At 36.4% G+C, this 16,943-nt stretch overlaps 1 protein-coding gene across 4 annotated transcripts in view; it reads right to left on the reverse strand.

Annotated features, from left to right (window-relative positions):
- CBFA2T2 (CBFA2/RUNX1 partner transcriptional co-repressor 2) overlaps positions 1-11,412 on the reverse strand; it is an 81,971-nt gene extending 70,559 nt beyond the window's left edge. For 2 of the 4 annotated variants that reach the window (XM_034414050.3, XM_034414049.3), the window contains exon 1: positions 11,070-11,412. In XM_034414050.3, the coding sequence (XP_034269941.1) occupies positions 11,070-11,097 (28 nt within the window). In that variant the 5' untranslated portion in view covers positions 11,098-11,412. Of the gene's footprint in view, positions 1-10,833 lie in introns of all 4 variants that reach the window. The other 2 variants (XM_087889232.1, XM_087889231.1) reach the window with 2 other exon arrangements.
- Positions 11,413-16,943: the final 5,531 nt, after the last annotated feature.

Below are 16,943 nucleotides of genomic sequence, written 5' to 3' on the forward strand. Positions count from 1 at the left end.
CAAGGATCTTGTTTTGCTTAGGACAAATTTGCTGTTCAACACATGGCCAAACTCACACAATAAATTAACTGTTTGGCAGCCCCTGAACTCCTTCTGGAGCCAAACCAATTAAGGCTTTAATATGATCCCAATTTCCTTTTTCTGAGGAAAAAGAAAAAAGAAATGGAGGGGAAAAAAGGAGGGGAGGGGGTCAGTAAGAAAATCCCTCTTTGCTTTTTAAATCCTTGCCAATCATCCCAGATAAACCTATCACCCAAAGTTCTCAGATCTGCATTAGCACTCCTAAGCTCAAAGATGAGGCTACAGCTGAACACACATGGTGTTCAGTGTGTCTGACTCCTGCCATATGTTTTCTATAGCTTCGACATTCAATCATTTAAAAAATATTTACAGAGCTTTGCCTTTAATCAAAAAAACATGGCTGAAGATAAAGCAAGCTTAGTGCAAGTTACTGTTTCTGTAACTGAAATGCCAGAATGATGTCATCAGATAAATTTAGTTTCCAACCCTGGAAAGTTTTATATGCCTTATGCTCCATGTTAACAACTGAAGAGGGACAAGACTCTTATAGGGAGTCGAAGTACAGGAAACACAGAAAAGTTATTCTGAGAAAATGACAGCCAAAAGAAAATATTAACGAAATTGCTCTAAGAGTGATGAAGAAATGAAAAGATAGAAGAAAAACTAATTCCATTATTGCTTGCTCTTTAAAACAAAAAACAAAAGCATACAGTAATTCAGTTTGCATGAGGGGATACAATTATTTCTATCCAAGAGTTAAGAAGGCCCAATTTTGCTTCAATTGTGTAATATCATTAAGTATTGAAAGGCTGTTTGCTTGGATACTTAAATATCTCTACATAATAAAGACTGAAGTCAATTGTTTAGAGGAAGGAATTATCTAGAATATTTCGTACTCAATAGATCAATCCTCTTTCTCTTATAAAGGCTTAATTAATGCAAAGCTAAATTTAAATTACTGGATGTAATGACTTGAGTACAGTATCAATTTTTGTTGGGGGTAATATACTGACTCTGTAAACCGCTTAGAGAGGGCTGTAAAGCGGTAAATAAGTCTAAGTGCTATTGCTATTTCATATGTGGCGGAGTAGTTTCCTATGTGGAGACTGATGGAAGAAGTACAACATGACTGTAGCTCTTTTAATCATTCTTTTAGTAAAGTTTAAATAATCAGTCCCATAACTGACAATAGCAAGAACAACAAAGTATCTCATATCAACAATGGGAAAGTGTGGCTGTTATTGCATAAATCTCCAATATTTGTAAATAGTGATGGTTCAAAGCTTAGTTCAAATATCATAGCTTGTTCCGATGTCGTTTAATTTCAGATTAGTCTGTTGTAAACCAGTTTAGGACTTAGCATGTTTGAACATAGCCAATTGCAGCTGATACAAACCATGGTTAGGCCATACTTACTGAGAAACCTGACTGTACCCAGTAATATGAAAAATAAAAATATTTTATAAGATACATCAGCTACAAATGAGAAGTGGACTTGTTCTTAAGAACATGAGCATAAGGAAAGAGCAAAAAGAAACACTAATGATTTATAAATGTGTCAGTACACATATGCAACTTAAATAAAGTCCAAACTTTAAATTATTCTGCTGAGATCATTGCTGACATTTAAACAAATAACATGATTCTTCAGCAGTGTTATTTCAAACGAATTAAAGATTAAGTAAAAAGTAAAGGACACTAAATATTTACTTTAGTTAGCTACTTATGAAGGAACCAGCAAAGCAATGGAAAGTATTAAAATTCTAAAACATTGATTGAATTTTAGATCTGGCACCTTGTGAGATAATCTTATGATGGCAATCACTAATTTCAAAAACAGGATGATTGTTCCTCATTGAGCCCTTTCTAAAAGTTCAACTCTGGTCACAGCTATTTAATGAGGGTAGAAGCAACAAGTAAATCATGCTCAAGGAAAGATCAAAAGCATCCTTCCCGTCCTGGATTAGGAATTTTCTGAATTTAAATAATAGAGTTCAATGGCAGAAATAACTAGCAAAAAGAAACAAGATAACCAGTGAACTGAATGAAAGAAACTCAACAATAGATTCAAGGGCAATTTGGGCATTATCCATAAGTAAAACAGGTTTCAGAGGACATCTATAACTAGTTGCTCTTCCGGATAAAACCAAAAGCTCATCTGATATGGTATCCAGTTTCTAAGAGGCCAATTAAGATGTTTTCACTGTAGCTGCTAGTCCACAGTTCTAGAATATAAGGCAATAACTTTCTTCTGATGATGATGTCAAGACTTTGTTTTGGAATTAAATCTCTTTCTGATCCTGGATGTGATATATGACAGTACTTGAAGAAGTGTGTCAGAAGCCCCTCCCCACTTCAGGTTAGACTGGAACATGCATATGAGTTGTGAGGTAAGCCGCTACATAAGACATGAAACTATAAAATAAATCAAACCACCACTGAAACTGTACTATTTAGAAAAGGGACTTATGTTCAAAGGATATACAGAGCACACAACAACCTTAGTTTGGGTTTTCTAATTCAAACGTACATAAAATATGAATTTCAACTTACTAAATTTACATCATTATCTGAGAGTTCCACATGGGTTTCATATTCTAAATTCCTTTAGCTGTTTATAATACTGAACACAGTAGATACTACCTTGAGAATTTAGATTAATGGATATAATTTAAATATAAATAACACATTCAATGATAATTCACTAATGAAAATTGTAATGCTTTTATTACTGGGTTGCTATGGTTCCCTTTTCATACTAGGTGCTGACTAAGGCTGTACATGGTTTGAAAATTATTTGGGAGAAGTCATTAAAAGAGCTTACCTAAATTGTGGCTCACTAAAGCCGTCATGTCTTTTTTCACACTCATAAGTGAATAAATATTTTAGCATTCATAAAATATATTTTGAATATGGATTCAGTTCAAAAATTAAGTTTATATATACTTCAAGAAGTAAACTAGCACTTGACTAAAGAAAGACACGAAAACAAACCTGTGGAGAAAAAGACAATTGATGACTACTTAATTATTAAGTATTACTTCTGCAGAGCAATCTAAAGAGGAGAACACTACTGCTTTCATACTCTGATATGGACTTCCCATAGGTCCGTCCTATCTACCTATCTATCCATCCATCCATCCAATTTATATGGTCATCCATGTATCCAAGAAGCTCTGGATGTGAAGGATTACATTTAAAAAACAACTAAACTGCCTCAGTAAAATCACAAATTATAAAATACATGCACCCATGCTGGGGTTCCAACTAACAGAACAGAATAACAGAGTTGGAAGAGACTTGGAGGTCTTCTAGTCCAAACTCCTGCTCAGATAAGAAATCTATACCATTTCAGACAAATGGTTGTCCAATCTCTTCTTAAAAACTTCCAGTGTTGGAGCATCCACAACTTGTGGAGGCAAGTTGTTCCACCAATTAATTGTTCTGTTAGGAAATTTCTTTTTAGTTCCAGGTTGCTTCTCTCCTTGATTAGTTTCTATCCATTGCTTCTTGTCCTGCCTTCAGATGTTTTGAAGAATACCTTAACTCCCTCTTCTAATATTCCATCCACATTGTCTGGAAGAAATGAATGCTGTCTTTGGGTCAATTGATACCTTTCTGTATGTATTTTGTTCTTACATAATAGATTATCTCTAATTAACAAAATTTATTATGCCAATGTGGCTATAGCCATCAGTTTAGTCAACTTTCAAAATAATATTGATCAAAGTTTATTGAAAAAAGGATATCATACATCTTCAACAAAACGTATTAGAAATTAATTGTTAGAGACTACTACCTACTGTGGTAGGTATAAGCCTCTTGATGATCTTGGCTTGGCTTGCGAGTTAAGTATGGTCAAGCCAATTCAGAATCTGTATGTAAAGCCAGGAGTACAAACCAAAACCGGGAAATCAAAACATATTTCAGAAGAAAGCAATGAAAAACTACTTCTATACTGTTGCCAAGAAAACTACATGGGTGTCTCCATGAAATCAAGAGTCAGACTTGCCTAGGAGATTTGAATTTACATTTTAGACACATAGCTTTCCTTAATATCCACTTTAATTTTATTTCCATCTGTTTCTTTCCAAAGCTACTAGGTTGCTCATTTTTTCTTATTACAAATAATAATCTGAAAAGACCAGAACAAAAGGGCCTTATGATATCCCAATTTAATTTTACAATAGAGATATTTTACCAAATTGCTAAATCACCAATTTCAAGTTAGACAATGAAGCAGAATAATTATGAAATATTGCCTAAATATTAGGCAATAATATTGCCTAGTATTAGAAGCATATAAAAACAACATATTCTTTCAATGTACCAGTAATATCATGAGATGACCTATTTGCTAAAAGCTTGACTATTAATTAAACAGTAATGGAGAAAGTGGACAGGCCTGGTTTTACACTAGAACTCAATTTGTCCATAAATTAATTTGCCAACTTGCCATTACTCTTGTTGTTGGTTGTGAATAGTAAATTGCAATCCATTTAATAAAATGGAGTTTAATAAGATCAATGTAATAAAATAGGCAAAATCCACACCTGCACGTGACTTGCTTTAGAAAGTTAATCTGAACTACTGCAAAAGCTTTTTTCAGCATCCAATAGTTAAAACAGCAGAATCCAATCAATCTTGAGCTGTATCCAAAATATCTATTAATGTATATTATCTAATGCTTATCTGTTTTTAATAGCCAGGGTGTCTTAAAAGACTAACTTATTTATTTTCACATAAACTTTCACAGATCAGGTGTATAGAGTACAGTCCTGGGATGGGGATATTATTATATATGTAAACATCTGTTGGGGAAGATTCCCACAGCTGTGTCAAATCTTTTCCATGGTGTTGCCAAGAAAACAACTTGGACATGTCCATGAAGTCATCAGTAGTAGAGTTCAGGAGATTTACTATATATTACCTACTGTGAATATCCAGAGGCATTTGGCTGGCTGCTATTGGAAACAAGGAGTAGGGTTAAATGGACTTTGGTCTGATCCAGCAAAGCAAATTACAGTGTATATGTTGTTAAGAGCTGTCTGGCAGCACTCACAAATGGATAATTATGTCAGAACTAATACTAAGAAAGCCTCATTTCCAGGAACAGGAAGATACCACTGGGATGCTTCACTAAGAATCTTGATGCCCCCAGGATGGTAATGAAATACAGATACTGAATTTTTCTTCTGTGTATTTCCCTGCACTAGTTTGGGAATCATTATTATTAGTTTCCCAACCTGAGATATTCACAGGTACAGAAAAAGTTTAAACACAGTATGCAAATATTAAAAACATGCAAGTGTTCCTTTTATTTGTTTTTATGCTCAAACAATTGAGTAAAAGAATCCTATAGTATTAGCCTCCAATAAAGGAAAACAAAAGGTACCAAACCTCAAGAATATAAGTAAATTCTTATTCAATTGCCAGACAAACAAACTCTGCACAACCATCACAAAGAGAAACAGTTTTTATTTACTCTCATTGGGTCTTTTATCAATGGTAGGAGGTTTTTTTAGGTTGATTTCAAGCCCAGAGGCAGTATCTTTTTAAGCGCCAACTGCATCACATCAGCATTGACTATAATGAATATTCAAGTATTAAAGGAAAACTACTTAAATGCTCTTGAACCTTTATTGTCATCTTTAGAGAGGACCTTTCTTTTTTTATAGCTATCAATAGTAAGCAGTCAAAGTGGTACAGAGAATAGAATGCTGAATGTAGATTTGAGCAATCCAGCTTTAATTTATTGCACAGATCAGAAACCCATTTGGTAACTATGTGTCTATCATATTTTTCTCAATTGACTTTAGTACAATTAAGATCAACTGTGAATCTAGGATTCTCAAAGAAAGAGCACAATACAAATACAATAACTTTTGCATTAAAATCTAACAAAATTCTCTATTTGATCCCCCATGGGAGTATATTTCATTTATGAAAGATTTATGGTAGCATCATACTACTACTGCTAATCAAAATTAACAAAATCACAATAGTCACTTGACTAAGATCAGGACTAGAGAGTAGGCAAGCCTCAAATGACTTGTCTTTTTTAATACCAAAAAATACTTTTGAAGTTACATTAACAGAGATGGAGGTAACATCTAGGAAGTGGAAATTGTTTCAAATCCAGTCTCTTGTGTCCAATTTCTTCAGAAGACAGATTATTAACGACAGAAATGTTATTTAATCAAACATTTCTAGCTTTTAGTCACTGAATCATGAAAGAAGGAGAGAATAGTTTTAAATAAAAAATAAAGCTACTATGAAAACTATTACTGTAATAGGAAAATAATATAGAAATATTATTAAGATTACTTTAAAGTATCTTCTTTGGGGGAAGGGAGAAGATACGAATACTGGACAAAAAAGGAACTCTCCTACAATGCCACAAGCAACAACAAAAATGGGAACATTTCTACAGATGTTGGGCAACCCTAACAAAAGGGAGGGACAAACAGATGTGGTTTCATTTAAAAGAAAATAGGATGCAGAAAGCCAAGATGGTGTGTGTTTTGAACTTTCAGGAACGTATATAAGAATTTCCAGAGGGAGAGCTCTGTTACTTTGCTGCATCAAACAAAGAATTTAGTGCATATCCCAAATGCAAGCAGATTTGTTGAGGCATTTATGGAATAAAAGCTACTTTATAAGATGCATGACATGTTACATGAAATTGGCAGATCATGATAAATAAGACATGCATGAATGATGTGGGTGAGGAGGGGAAGAGAGAATTAAACAATAGGACTAAATTTACCTAAATGCATGGAATTGTAATTGTTTTTAATAATATGATTTCATTGCTTAAATGTACAAAAAAGCAAACACAGTGCCCATTCAAAAGAGCTGTAATAGACAATCTTAATTAGTTCTATACTTCTTAACATCTGTAGTGAGAAAAGATGGCCAATGGTCATCTAACTGAACAGAAACACACCTGCTGATAAATTCTATTCAGGAATTTCATGTCAAAAAAAAGATACCGGTATGTAACTTTGTACTGAATCCTCCTAATGGCATATTAAGTAGGTTTTTTTTTTTTTTATGAAACCCTTATCCTTTTGGTCATAGTAAAATAAACTTTAAGTTTAAAGCAGAAAACATTCAATTTCTTATTTCAAAGAGTTGCCTCAATTATAAAATAGGTTGTTTGTACCTGTCCAGAAATGTTTTAAACTCAAAGCTGTTTTTGAAATATTTTTAGAATGGGTCAGAATGTCAAATAGAGTACTACAATGTCTCTGTACTCTTAATAGTTTTTATAACAGATGGGCATATACTACAATATAGGAATGAGCTGTTCTTCAGCACAACCTTTGCTATAACCATGACTTAAGTGCATTGGAGAATCACTTGAAGAAGTGTCCACTAAAGGAAGTGGAAGGAAGGAAGTACTACTGACATGCAAGTTAGGAAAAATTGAAAAGAAAAGGGAAAAAAACACCAAATCACTAATATGTGGGAAGTGGATCTTACAAAACATACAGATAAGTTAACTCTGCCTAAATTGCTATGTTCAGGAAGTAAATCAAGGTAAATAGTGATAACAGAATTATAGGATGACATTTATCTGAGAACTTTTCTAGAATTAAAACGTAAAATCCCTAATTATCTAATAACAGATCAACTAGATCATTAACCTTTTCGAATGTTGAGTATAATATATGTTTGGAATCATCTAAATCTTGGACTTTTAAAGACTTCTGATAAAGGCTCCCACATTGTAAACAAATTTAATAACCTTGGGAAATGCCTAAGAGGTTTGATAGATCAAAAATTGACCCATAAATAGAGTGTAGTGATAGGAAGCAGAAACCAAGATTACTCATCAAACTAGTACAGGAATTAAGTCTGAGCAAATTTCTCAGTGGTGTATAGGAGTAACAAAAAATCTCTAAGAATTCAGTAAATGGGAAAATGAGCATCACTGCAGGAAGCAATATATACGGTATCCATATATAATATCATGCATAATGGGAAAACAATCTCTCACACATGTGTTAGTGGAATAAGGAAAATGATCCTAGGATAAAATGGGTTGTGTACCAAACATCTAGCCTATATATGCCTATTCCACACTGGCAAACATATATGGGACATCAATAGAAAATTATATTTTTAGAAAATCACTAGTATCATAATACTTTTATTTAACTTCAGTTAATAGTATTTGAATCTCATTGCAATTCTGGCCACATCCCCCCCAAAAAATAGAGCTCAAACATGCTGATGATTCGTGTTACAAGTAACAAGTAACAACAAGTAACCTTGTTACTTGTATCCTTAGGATTTATATTGACTGTTTCCTAATATGATTTGACTGCTTATTTTTCTTAAAATAAAGCATAGATGTAAAATTAAGCACAGAATTAAAATGTAGAATGTAACAATGGCCATTCATTTTGACACCTTTAAAGTTATATCTATGATAGTGCTAGCAATTGCTACTAATCATAATGGCTCAGTATCACTTACGGTACATTATTGAAGGTATTGTGCTTTTCAATGTAGCTACCAGAATGCTACTCCTCCCATATTTTACTTATGTATTACTCAAAAACATGTGGTTAGCCCCTGTGTAAACAGAATGCTGAATTGTATGTACAGACTTGGTTTGATCTAGCAAGGATTATCTAATGTTGTATATTTATAGATTACTGGGTTGCAACATAGATATTGCAGTCTCTTAACATTTTCATAAAATGCAAGCATAATTGTGAACCCAATTATAACATGCTATACTGATTATTTATGCAATTTTCCAGGCCAAATTTAAATTTCTGAAATTGACTTCCTATATATTACAAGATCAAGTAATGACAGCTTTTCAGTTCATAAGGCAATCTTTGTATCAAATGAAAAGACTGGTAGGCACAAGAGAAAGCAAGCCAATATCCCCCATATTTGAGGGATATATGTGGGGCTATTCTGCTGACACTTAATGAGTAATTTCAGCACTGTTTCAAAAGTAATATCCAATTTAGACTGCAGGATTATTGATACTTGATGTATTATGACATGCTGTTTTATGCTGCCTTAAGAGTTTTGCCTTAAAATGCAACATACAAATGTCTGAATTGAACAAATAAAATTAGCAAAATAGTCCGCTATTTTGATTCGCTCAGTCTTGCATAAATAAAAATTGCTGTCTCAGAGCACCACAAAGGATTGTGACACTATACATGTTGTAAGATCAAAACTTCGGTATAAATCATTTTCCTTTAGCCAGGCATCTTCCAACAATCTTAGGCTACAAAATTCATCATCCTCAACCAGTTGGCAACAAGAACAGCTTTGAACACTGAATGAGTCTAAATGAATGGTTATAATGCTGGAATAAATCATGCTATGGAACAATGATGGATACATTTTACAATCATTTGAGCATAATGCTGTTAAAGATTACTGAATATAAGATGATTAACAAGTTTGTTTTTAAAATAAATGTTAAAGCTATCTGGGTTGAATAGCACAATAGTACAATCTCTCCTCCCTCAAAAAAAAAAAACACATTAATTTTTCTTTCTACTATGGTTTCACTGGAGTAACATGCCGATTCTAATCTATGGTGCTAATAAAGAATTGTTAATAACCAGGCTTCTGTTTGATTTATGTACAATCCAATTTAAAATATGGACATTTATTCATGATTTATTTTCCATTCTTAAAATGTACAAAAACTCACAACTTCCATCCACTGAGAAAATAGCATGGAAAAAGATAAATTTGAAACACATATACCCACACATGACACAATGCCATGATTAAAGAGGAAACATGTAAGTCTAAATCTGAGGACAGGCAATGTTTTTAAAGTTTCAACATGCTATCATTCTCAAAAAACAAGATGGGAATATTTAAGATCACATTTACCTGAGTTGGTCAAAACTAGTAACCCTGGACCCAACAGCAAGATTTCTCTAATGGAAATGAAGAATTTTTTAATGTTTCAAGGCATTCCTAATAGCGATCTCTGTTCCAAAAGGAATACAGGTCTGTAATGCTAATAAAAATGCTTCTTACATATTTATTTAATAAAGCTGATTATTCCACAAAGCAGGCATCCTTTTACTATTCCAGCACTATTGAGGAGAAACAATTGCAGAGTTATTTAACTGTCAAGAGTGAAAAATGCAGGGTCAATGAATGCCTGGTATATATTTTAGCAAATCAGTTCTAAATATCAGTTCTTCATTGACCTAGTTTCTTTCTGATTTCCAAATGCTGTCACAGAAACCTATACCAGCACAATCCAAAATATTAGGCAACCCAATCTACAGACAAAACAAGAAAATAAAGACGTCTACAAAAAAACTGTTCTTGGTGAAAGAATGGAGGAGGAAAGGGTTCCTCCGATGAGAAGTACCAAAAAGCAAAACCCTAAATGGGTTTGCAGAAAATAAATATGAAACTACCGTTTAGAAGAGAAGGCGCCGCCACCTCCGCTTACCTGATACAAACTGGGTCCTACAGACCAGACTTCCCTAACTAAATAGCTCCCACATGGGTTGAACTACAAAGCCCATTATCCCCAGTTGAGGATGAAGGGAAGTATAGTGCACGCCTCCACAGGCCACCAAGTTGGGAAAGGCTGTTATAAATGAACGTGGAAACTATTCGGAAGGCAGGGGAGGGAAGAAGTAACAAGAGAAGGGAGGACGCGACGAAAAGAGAAGGTCCAGGAGTAAGGACAACGTTATTCCAGCCACAGAGGTAAAAATGTAGCAAAGGAAAAGGGGTGGGGGGAATGAAAACCCAAGACCGGGTAAAAGCGCAATAGAGGGACGAAGGTGCGCGTACATTGCCTGGGGAATGCCAGAGAGGGACAAGCACCCCAGCCTGCCGCAGCCACGTCTACGGAGAATTAAGCCCCTTCCTGGGACTGCAGCCTTCCAAGCCTTCACAGAGCTCGGCGTCGCTCTGCCTTGCGGTCCTAAGGACGTGGGAAGCGCTAAGTGAGAGGATAAACGGGAGAGGTGGAAGGGAAGGGTCAAGAAAGGAGGCAGCATCGCTACTAGAGCGGAGGAGGATCTTACACTGAGAAGCTCCCGGAATGCCCACCATCGCCGATCCGGGCAAGGAGTTCTTCCTTTTGTTTCGTCCTCTCCAGCCGAGCCGACGGACACGAGCGCCAGCCAAGAAAGCAGGGGCGCTCCCGGCCCCGCGCTAGGCCTTTGCCTAGACCCCACCCCCTCCCGTGACGCCACTTTGCTCCTCCCACCGCGGTCTGTCTCGGGTGGGGAGCAGGGGGAGTTGCGCTATGGCAAGGTTTTATTTATGGGGGGGCGGGTTGAGGCGGGGGTGGGCTTCGCAGCTGCAAAAGGGGCGACGGATTCATGTCCCTGGACCCGCATTTTGTTTGGTTGTCTTGAGTTCAGTGGAACTTTCCTCCTCAGGAAGGATTACGAACTTTAGGCGTCGAGGTTAACTCCTAATGAAACGAAATTAACTCCTAACACGGCCATGAAAGCTAAATGTTTAATATTTTGTTACTGGTTATGCTTTTGACTATTTGCTGTTCTGTTATTTTTAACTTACGTCACATATGTGAGATAGGTGGCTATATAAATTTGCCAAAAATAAATAAATAAAACACAACAGGTTGGGACTTGGTTAGTACTTGGATAGGAGACCACAAGGAAATATCAGGACTGTTGGCTAGACTGGAAAGAGAGTGGGGGGGGGAGATAAAGGGATAGGCAAGCTAAAAGGACAGGTCCATAAAGTCAGCAGGAATACAGCTTGACTCAAAGAGGTCTACCCCTGTTATTTCTATATTATTTCTGCCTCTGTTCCTCTACTGATCTCTCATTTCATTGGTTTTTCATTATTATAAGGAAAAATGTAAAAAGGTTTATCTTTAAAATATATTATTTAATTTTGTCATAAAGATTAACCATGTTTATTATCACAAGCTTTTGCAGATAACAGGCCATGAGATGCCTGAACAGAGTCCAGAGAAAGGAATATATAAACAACTGTTATGTGAAAAAAAAAGTCTTCCTTCCCTTAATTCCCAGTAGTAGGGAATTATTGAAATTCAATCCTTTTCTGAAAGTCACCGGTCTTTGAAATGATAATAGAATTCTGCTTTATTATGGCTACTTACAGTATACAGTACAACATAGTTTTAAAAATATGACATACTGATTGGGTATGAAATTGATATTCATATGTGGATACAAGAAAAATAAAAGCTGGTCGGGTGACTTAGGGCCAGTCACTCTCTCCTAGCCTACAACATCAGGCTTAGATGACAAGCCTGTAAGTCAATTCACGTTGCAATCAATGGATCAACAGTGAGCCACAAGGGTTGCACTTGAAAAAAATGCTAAGAAGGAAAAAGTGGGTATATAACGTATTATAGAGAAATGCTATGTATTTTTACTGGATGGGTGACTTTAGGCCAGTCACTGTGTCTCAGCCCAACCCACTTCACAGGCTGGTTGTTGTGGAGAAAATAGGAAGAGGAAGGAGGAGTACTCAACCACCTTGAGTTATTTATAAAAATAATAAAGATTATATGTATTCATACATCATACATACATACATAAATGTAATTTTTACTGTGTTGAAACAGTTCATGCTTTGCTAAATGATATGACATCTGCCTCTTTAAATTTAAAAATGCTGAAGCATGTTGATATAGAAGAGATAATCTTGAAGCATGCTTGTCCTAAAGGTGCTCTTTCAAAAAGGCAAATTGACTTTGTTTTAAAAATAAAGTCCAGTTGCCTTTTGAAAAAGCACTTTTGGGATAACCATGACCTGGATGACAGAATCTCCATAGACACTTGAAGCATGCTTATTTTCTTATCAGCATTAAAAGAAATACTGTATTCTAATGCACAAATAATTTGGTTTAGAAGGTAGGAAGACTAGCCTGAAATTTGCATGGTATCTTCTGAGCACTTAAAATGGAATTCCAAGGAAACATAGATAGATAGATTGGCAAACTCCTCCTCCCGCCCATTCTTTGTAACAAATCTCCTTTCACTTATCCTTAACCATAATGGAAGAAATACTTAGATCAGGGACTTAAGAATTGTATGGCTAGGATTTGCTTTCAGAAATAGCTCAAAATTCTTAACACATTTTTCAGTCGTCAAATGGTTTAACTCATATGGTTTACACTCTGAGGGGCCCTTGGTGCTATCTGAGCGTGCTTGTTTTCTTGGAGACCTTTCATTACCCTAACTAGGTAACATTATCAATGCAGCACCAAGGAGCCCTCATTTCAACTCTGAGCTACAAATATTCTCCTTTATTGGTTTACATTCTCCTGGATAAAATTAAAGGGTTTAAACAGGAAAGAGCTTTGTGACACCTTAAACAAAAAAATATCTGTCTCTACTGTGCTCTTTCAGGTCTTCTAATAGTGTATTCATCACCACTGTAACTGACTCTAGCCATCTTGTTGCTGATCATTCCCTACTCTTCCACCTTTTCCAGCATTAGAGCCTTCTTTAGAGAGCTAGGTCCTTCACATAATGTATCTGAAGTAGGATAATTTGAACCTGGTCATTTGTTCCTCAGATGAGAATTTGTCTTCTTAACTGTTCGTTGTATTCTCAAGTGTCTTCTCCAATACCAAAGTGGATGCGCATCAACCCAGAAAGACTGTTCGAATAGAATGTGGAAGTTAAGTATTTAACTTAATTTAGAAGGCAGTTTGAAAAGTCATCAATTGTCAATTTGAGCTTCCTGATCGAAACTAAAGATAAGGATAGTGATCTATCTCAGAGAGATAGCTTTTAGAAACACTTTAAAAATGTTTTGTCCTTGAAATTACATGATGAGGTAAATGGGATGGACTTGAGGATTAGTAAGGTTTTTATTCTGCCTGATTAATTTCAAACTTTATTAGTTCCAATATCACCCTCCAATGTGTACTTAAAATGTAAAATTAGAAAAAACATTTTAAAAGGATAAAAGACAAAGCTTTAAAAAGCATGGAGTTTCACCTCTCTCATAAAATCTCCCAAATTTCCTGGGGAGTTTGGATTAGTGGTTAAGACTCCAAGCTATAAATCAGAAGACCGTGATCTCTAGTTCCATTTTAGGCATGAAAGCTGGCTGGGTGACTTTTGGCCAGTCTCTCAAGCTTGGGTGACACCCGGATCAGTCAATTTATCTTGCAACCAGAAACATGCATCTGTGGGAAAACCGCTAGGACAGGGCTCTTTGGGCCCTCTAATGTGGCTCCCTGTCAGGTGATCCCACCACTGGCTGGCCCCGCTCCTCAACCTCCCCTCCTAGTCACTCCTTGCCTGGCCTGAGAAGGTAAGGGCGGCGGCGGGGGATGGAGAAGCGGCCAGGGCAGAGACAGAGACATACAGAGAAAGGGAGAGAGAGAGAGACATAGAGAGATACAGAAAGAGAGGGAGATGGGGGGGGAGGGAGGGAGGAGAGAGATATATATGTCAAAAGGATTTTGTGGCTTCTGGTGTTTTTCTGGTGTTTTTTAACAACTGGTTCTCTGCCCTAATGACCGGCTGGGTAGGCGTGGCTGGGGGGGGTCATGTGACAGGTTTTGTGGCTCCTGGTGTTTTCTTTTCTGTGGGATATGGGTCCAAATGGCTCCTTGAGTATTTAAAGTTGCAGACCCCTGCGCTAGGAAGAAAATTATTGAGATCTTTCAAAATTTCAGTCATTTAGTATGTATGCTTGTATGTATATTTGGCCCATTGATCATACTCAAGGCAGTCATATCAGTAGTGGAGAAATTCTTTCCTGAGGGCTGGATCCAGATTTATAGGTTTCTCTGTCCAGCAAAATGTACTTCCTCTCCCCTCCTTTTTCCACCTTGGGATGCAAAAGGATATCATTATACTTCTTGAAGCCTCTAGTAGTTAGTAAGAAAGGATTCTTCACAGTGAGTTCCTCTGCATTCCCTAAGCAAGGGCACAGAGCCATGTTTTTGCACCTTTCTGGAATGTCAGGAGAGTGGGGAGTGGCTCTTCTCTGGGGAGGGGGAGGATGTTCCAAAGGATGGGGGCAATGGCAGAGAAAGTTCTCTTCCGGGACCCACCAGTTGGAATTCTTTAACTGATGGGGTCCACAACATTTGTTCCCAGAAGCAAAGTGGCATTCAATGCAGCTCACGCAACAAAGGTGTTATATGTGCCATTCTTTGGGCACTCAAGATCACTCACACAGTAACATTCTTTACCAGCTGAAGCTTCCAAATACTTTTCAAGGATAGTTCCATGTAGAACGCATTGCAATAGTCCAGATGGGAGGTGACCAAGACATGAGTAACCAAGCGGAGAGCCTCTCTATTCTGGAAGGGCGTAACTGGTACACAATAGGAAGTTGAGCAAAAGGCTCTCCTAGCTGCAGCTGCCACCTGCTGTTTTAGCAGGAGCTGTGAGCCCAGTGCAACCCCATCCAAAACCACTCCTGCATGCCAAGGAACCCATCCATAGCCACTCCATCTTACTAGAGTTCAGCTGAAGTCTGTTGTTCCCCATCCAAGCCCCCACAGCCTCCAGGCACCATGAAAAAATGTCCAGAGCATCATTCATTTCACCCAGGTTGGAGATACATAAATGAGTATCATGAGCATACTATACTGGTGATATCCCATAGTGACGGATGATTGTCAAATAAATCTAAAACAAAGTAGGTAAAGTCTCTGACCTAACTGATGTTTTTGTTTTTACGGTAGTATCACTAATATGCTGCCCTGGCCTGCCTAAAATACATGTTTTCCCAAAGATGGATTATTAAAACATTGATAGAATTAATATGAAATCCATATAAATCCACATAGATCGTTTTGATTTTTAGCTTCCATCCAAAATACATTTCAAGAAAAGAATGGCAAATAAATGCATGCACACATAAAGACTATGGTCATATAAAGTTGATCCCAAAGACTGGTGTAGGGTGATATTTTTGCTTACAGCCAGTATTTGAAAGTCAGTCATAGGACAAATTTACCTTTAATTTCTCTTTCAGTGCCCCAATCAGCAGTTTTCAAGTATCTTTCCTCAAATTTTCACATATGTTGTTCAAAAACTTTTCTGTCCTGTATTTTACAAACTTCTCACTTTCTCACTTGCAGAATAGCAGGAACCTATCTCAGTGCCTAGCCTAGCAGACTGCCTGCCATCTGCCATTAGCAAAACAACATACAGTAAAATGTTAAATACACAGCAATGCCATGTGACACCTAGAAAAAGGCAATGGCTTAAAGCTATATGCGCTTTGTTACGTAAACAGCATCCTGAAATTAGTATTTGCTTTTTGAAAAGTAAATAGACATTGGGAGCATTCTGCCTAGCAGATGCTAGGAACAACAGCTCTTTCCTGAGGGGAAATTTGCTTGATGACCCTAGGGGAACTGAAGTCCCACTGTGCTCCAGATTGAGATCCATAGACAATTTGTTTCATTAATCAGGTGATAAGTTTGTATATTCTTAACATCTTTGCTTGCTGGCTGATACTTTCAAAGAGGAATCAAAGAGTGTGGCTGAAGAATTAGCCCACTAAACAAGTCACAAAATCAGAAAATCAGTGACCAAAATAACTCTTTAACTATGTTTAAAATGTGTAATTCAAGGTCAAAATAAATTTGGCAAACCAATTCTATCAATGCAGTATAATAGTACAGGGTTATTAATTTGATTCTATAAAAATGTCTTTCAGAAGTAAAGCTGGAGAATGCTAAATTAGTAAATTATGCTGAGGTTTATGAAATTATGTGATCATATTAATAAATCGACCAGTTATATTTTTATTATAATCTGTTAGATACTACTGTCCTAAAGATATGAATAATTGAGATTAAATATTTTTTTTAATCTGTATTATCCTCTTCATTACAGGTTACTATATATCAGTTACGGACTTTTCCACCCATATTCTATATGAATTGGAGCATAACAGGATTTATCTCGCTATCT

This window comes from Pantherophis guttatus, chromosome 3 (assembly GCF_059756535.1).
Source record: "Pantherophis guttatus breed Tessera chromosome 3, ASM5975653v1, whole genome shotgun sequence".
Lineage (NCBI taxonomy): Eukaryota > Metazoa > Chordata > Lepidosauria > Squamata > Colubridae > Pantherophis > Pantherophis guttatus.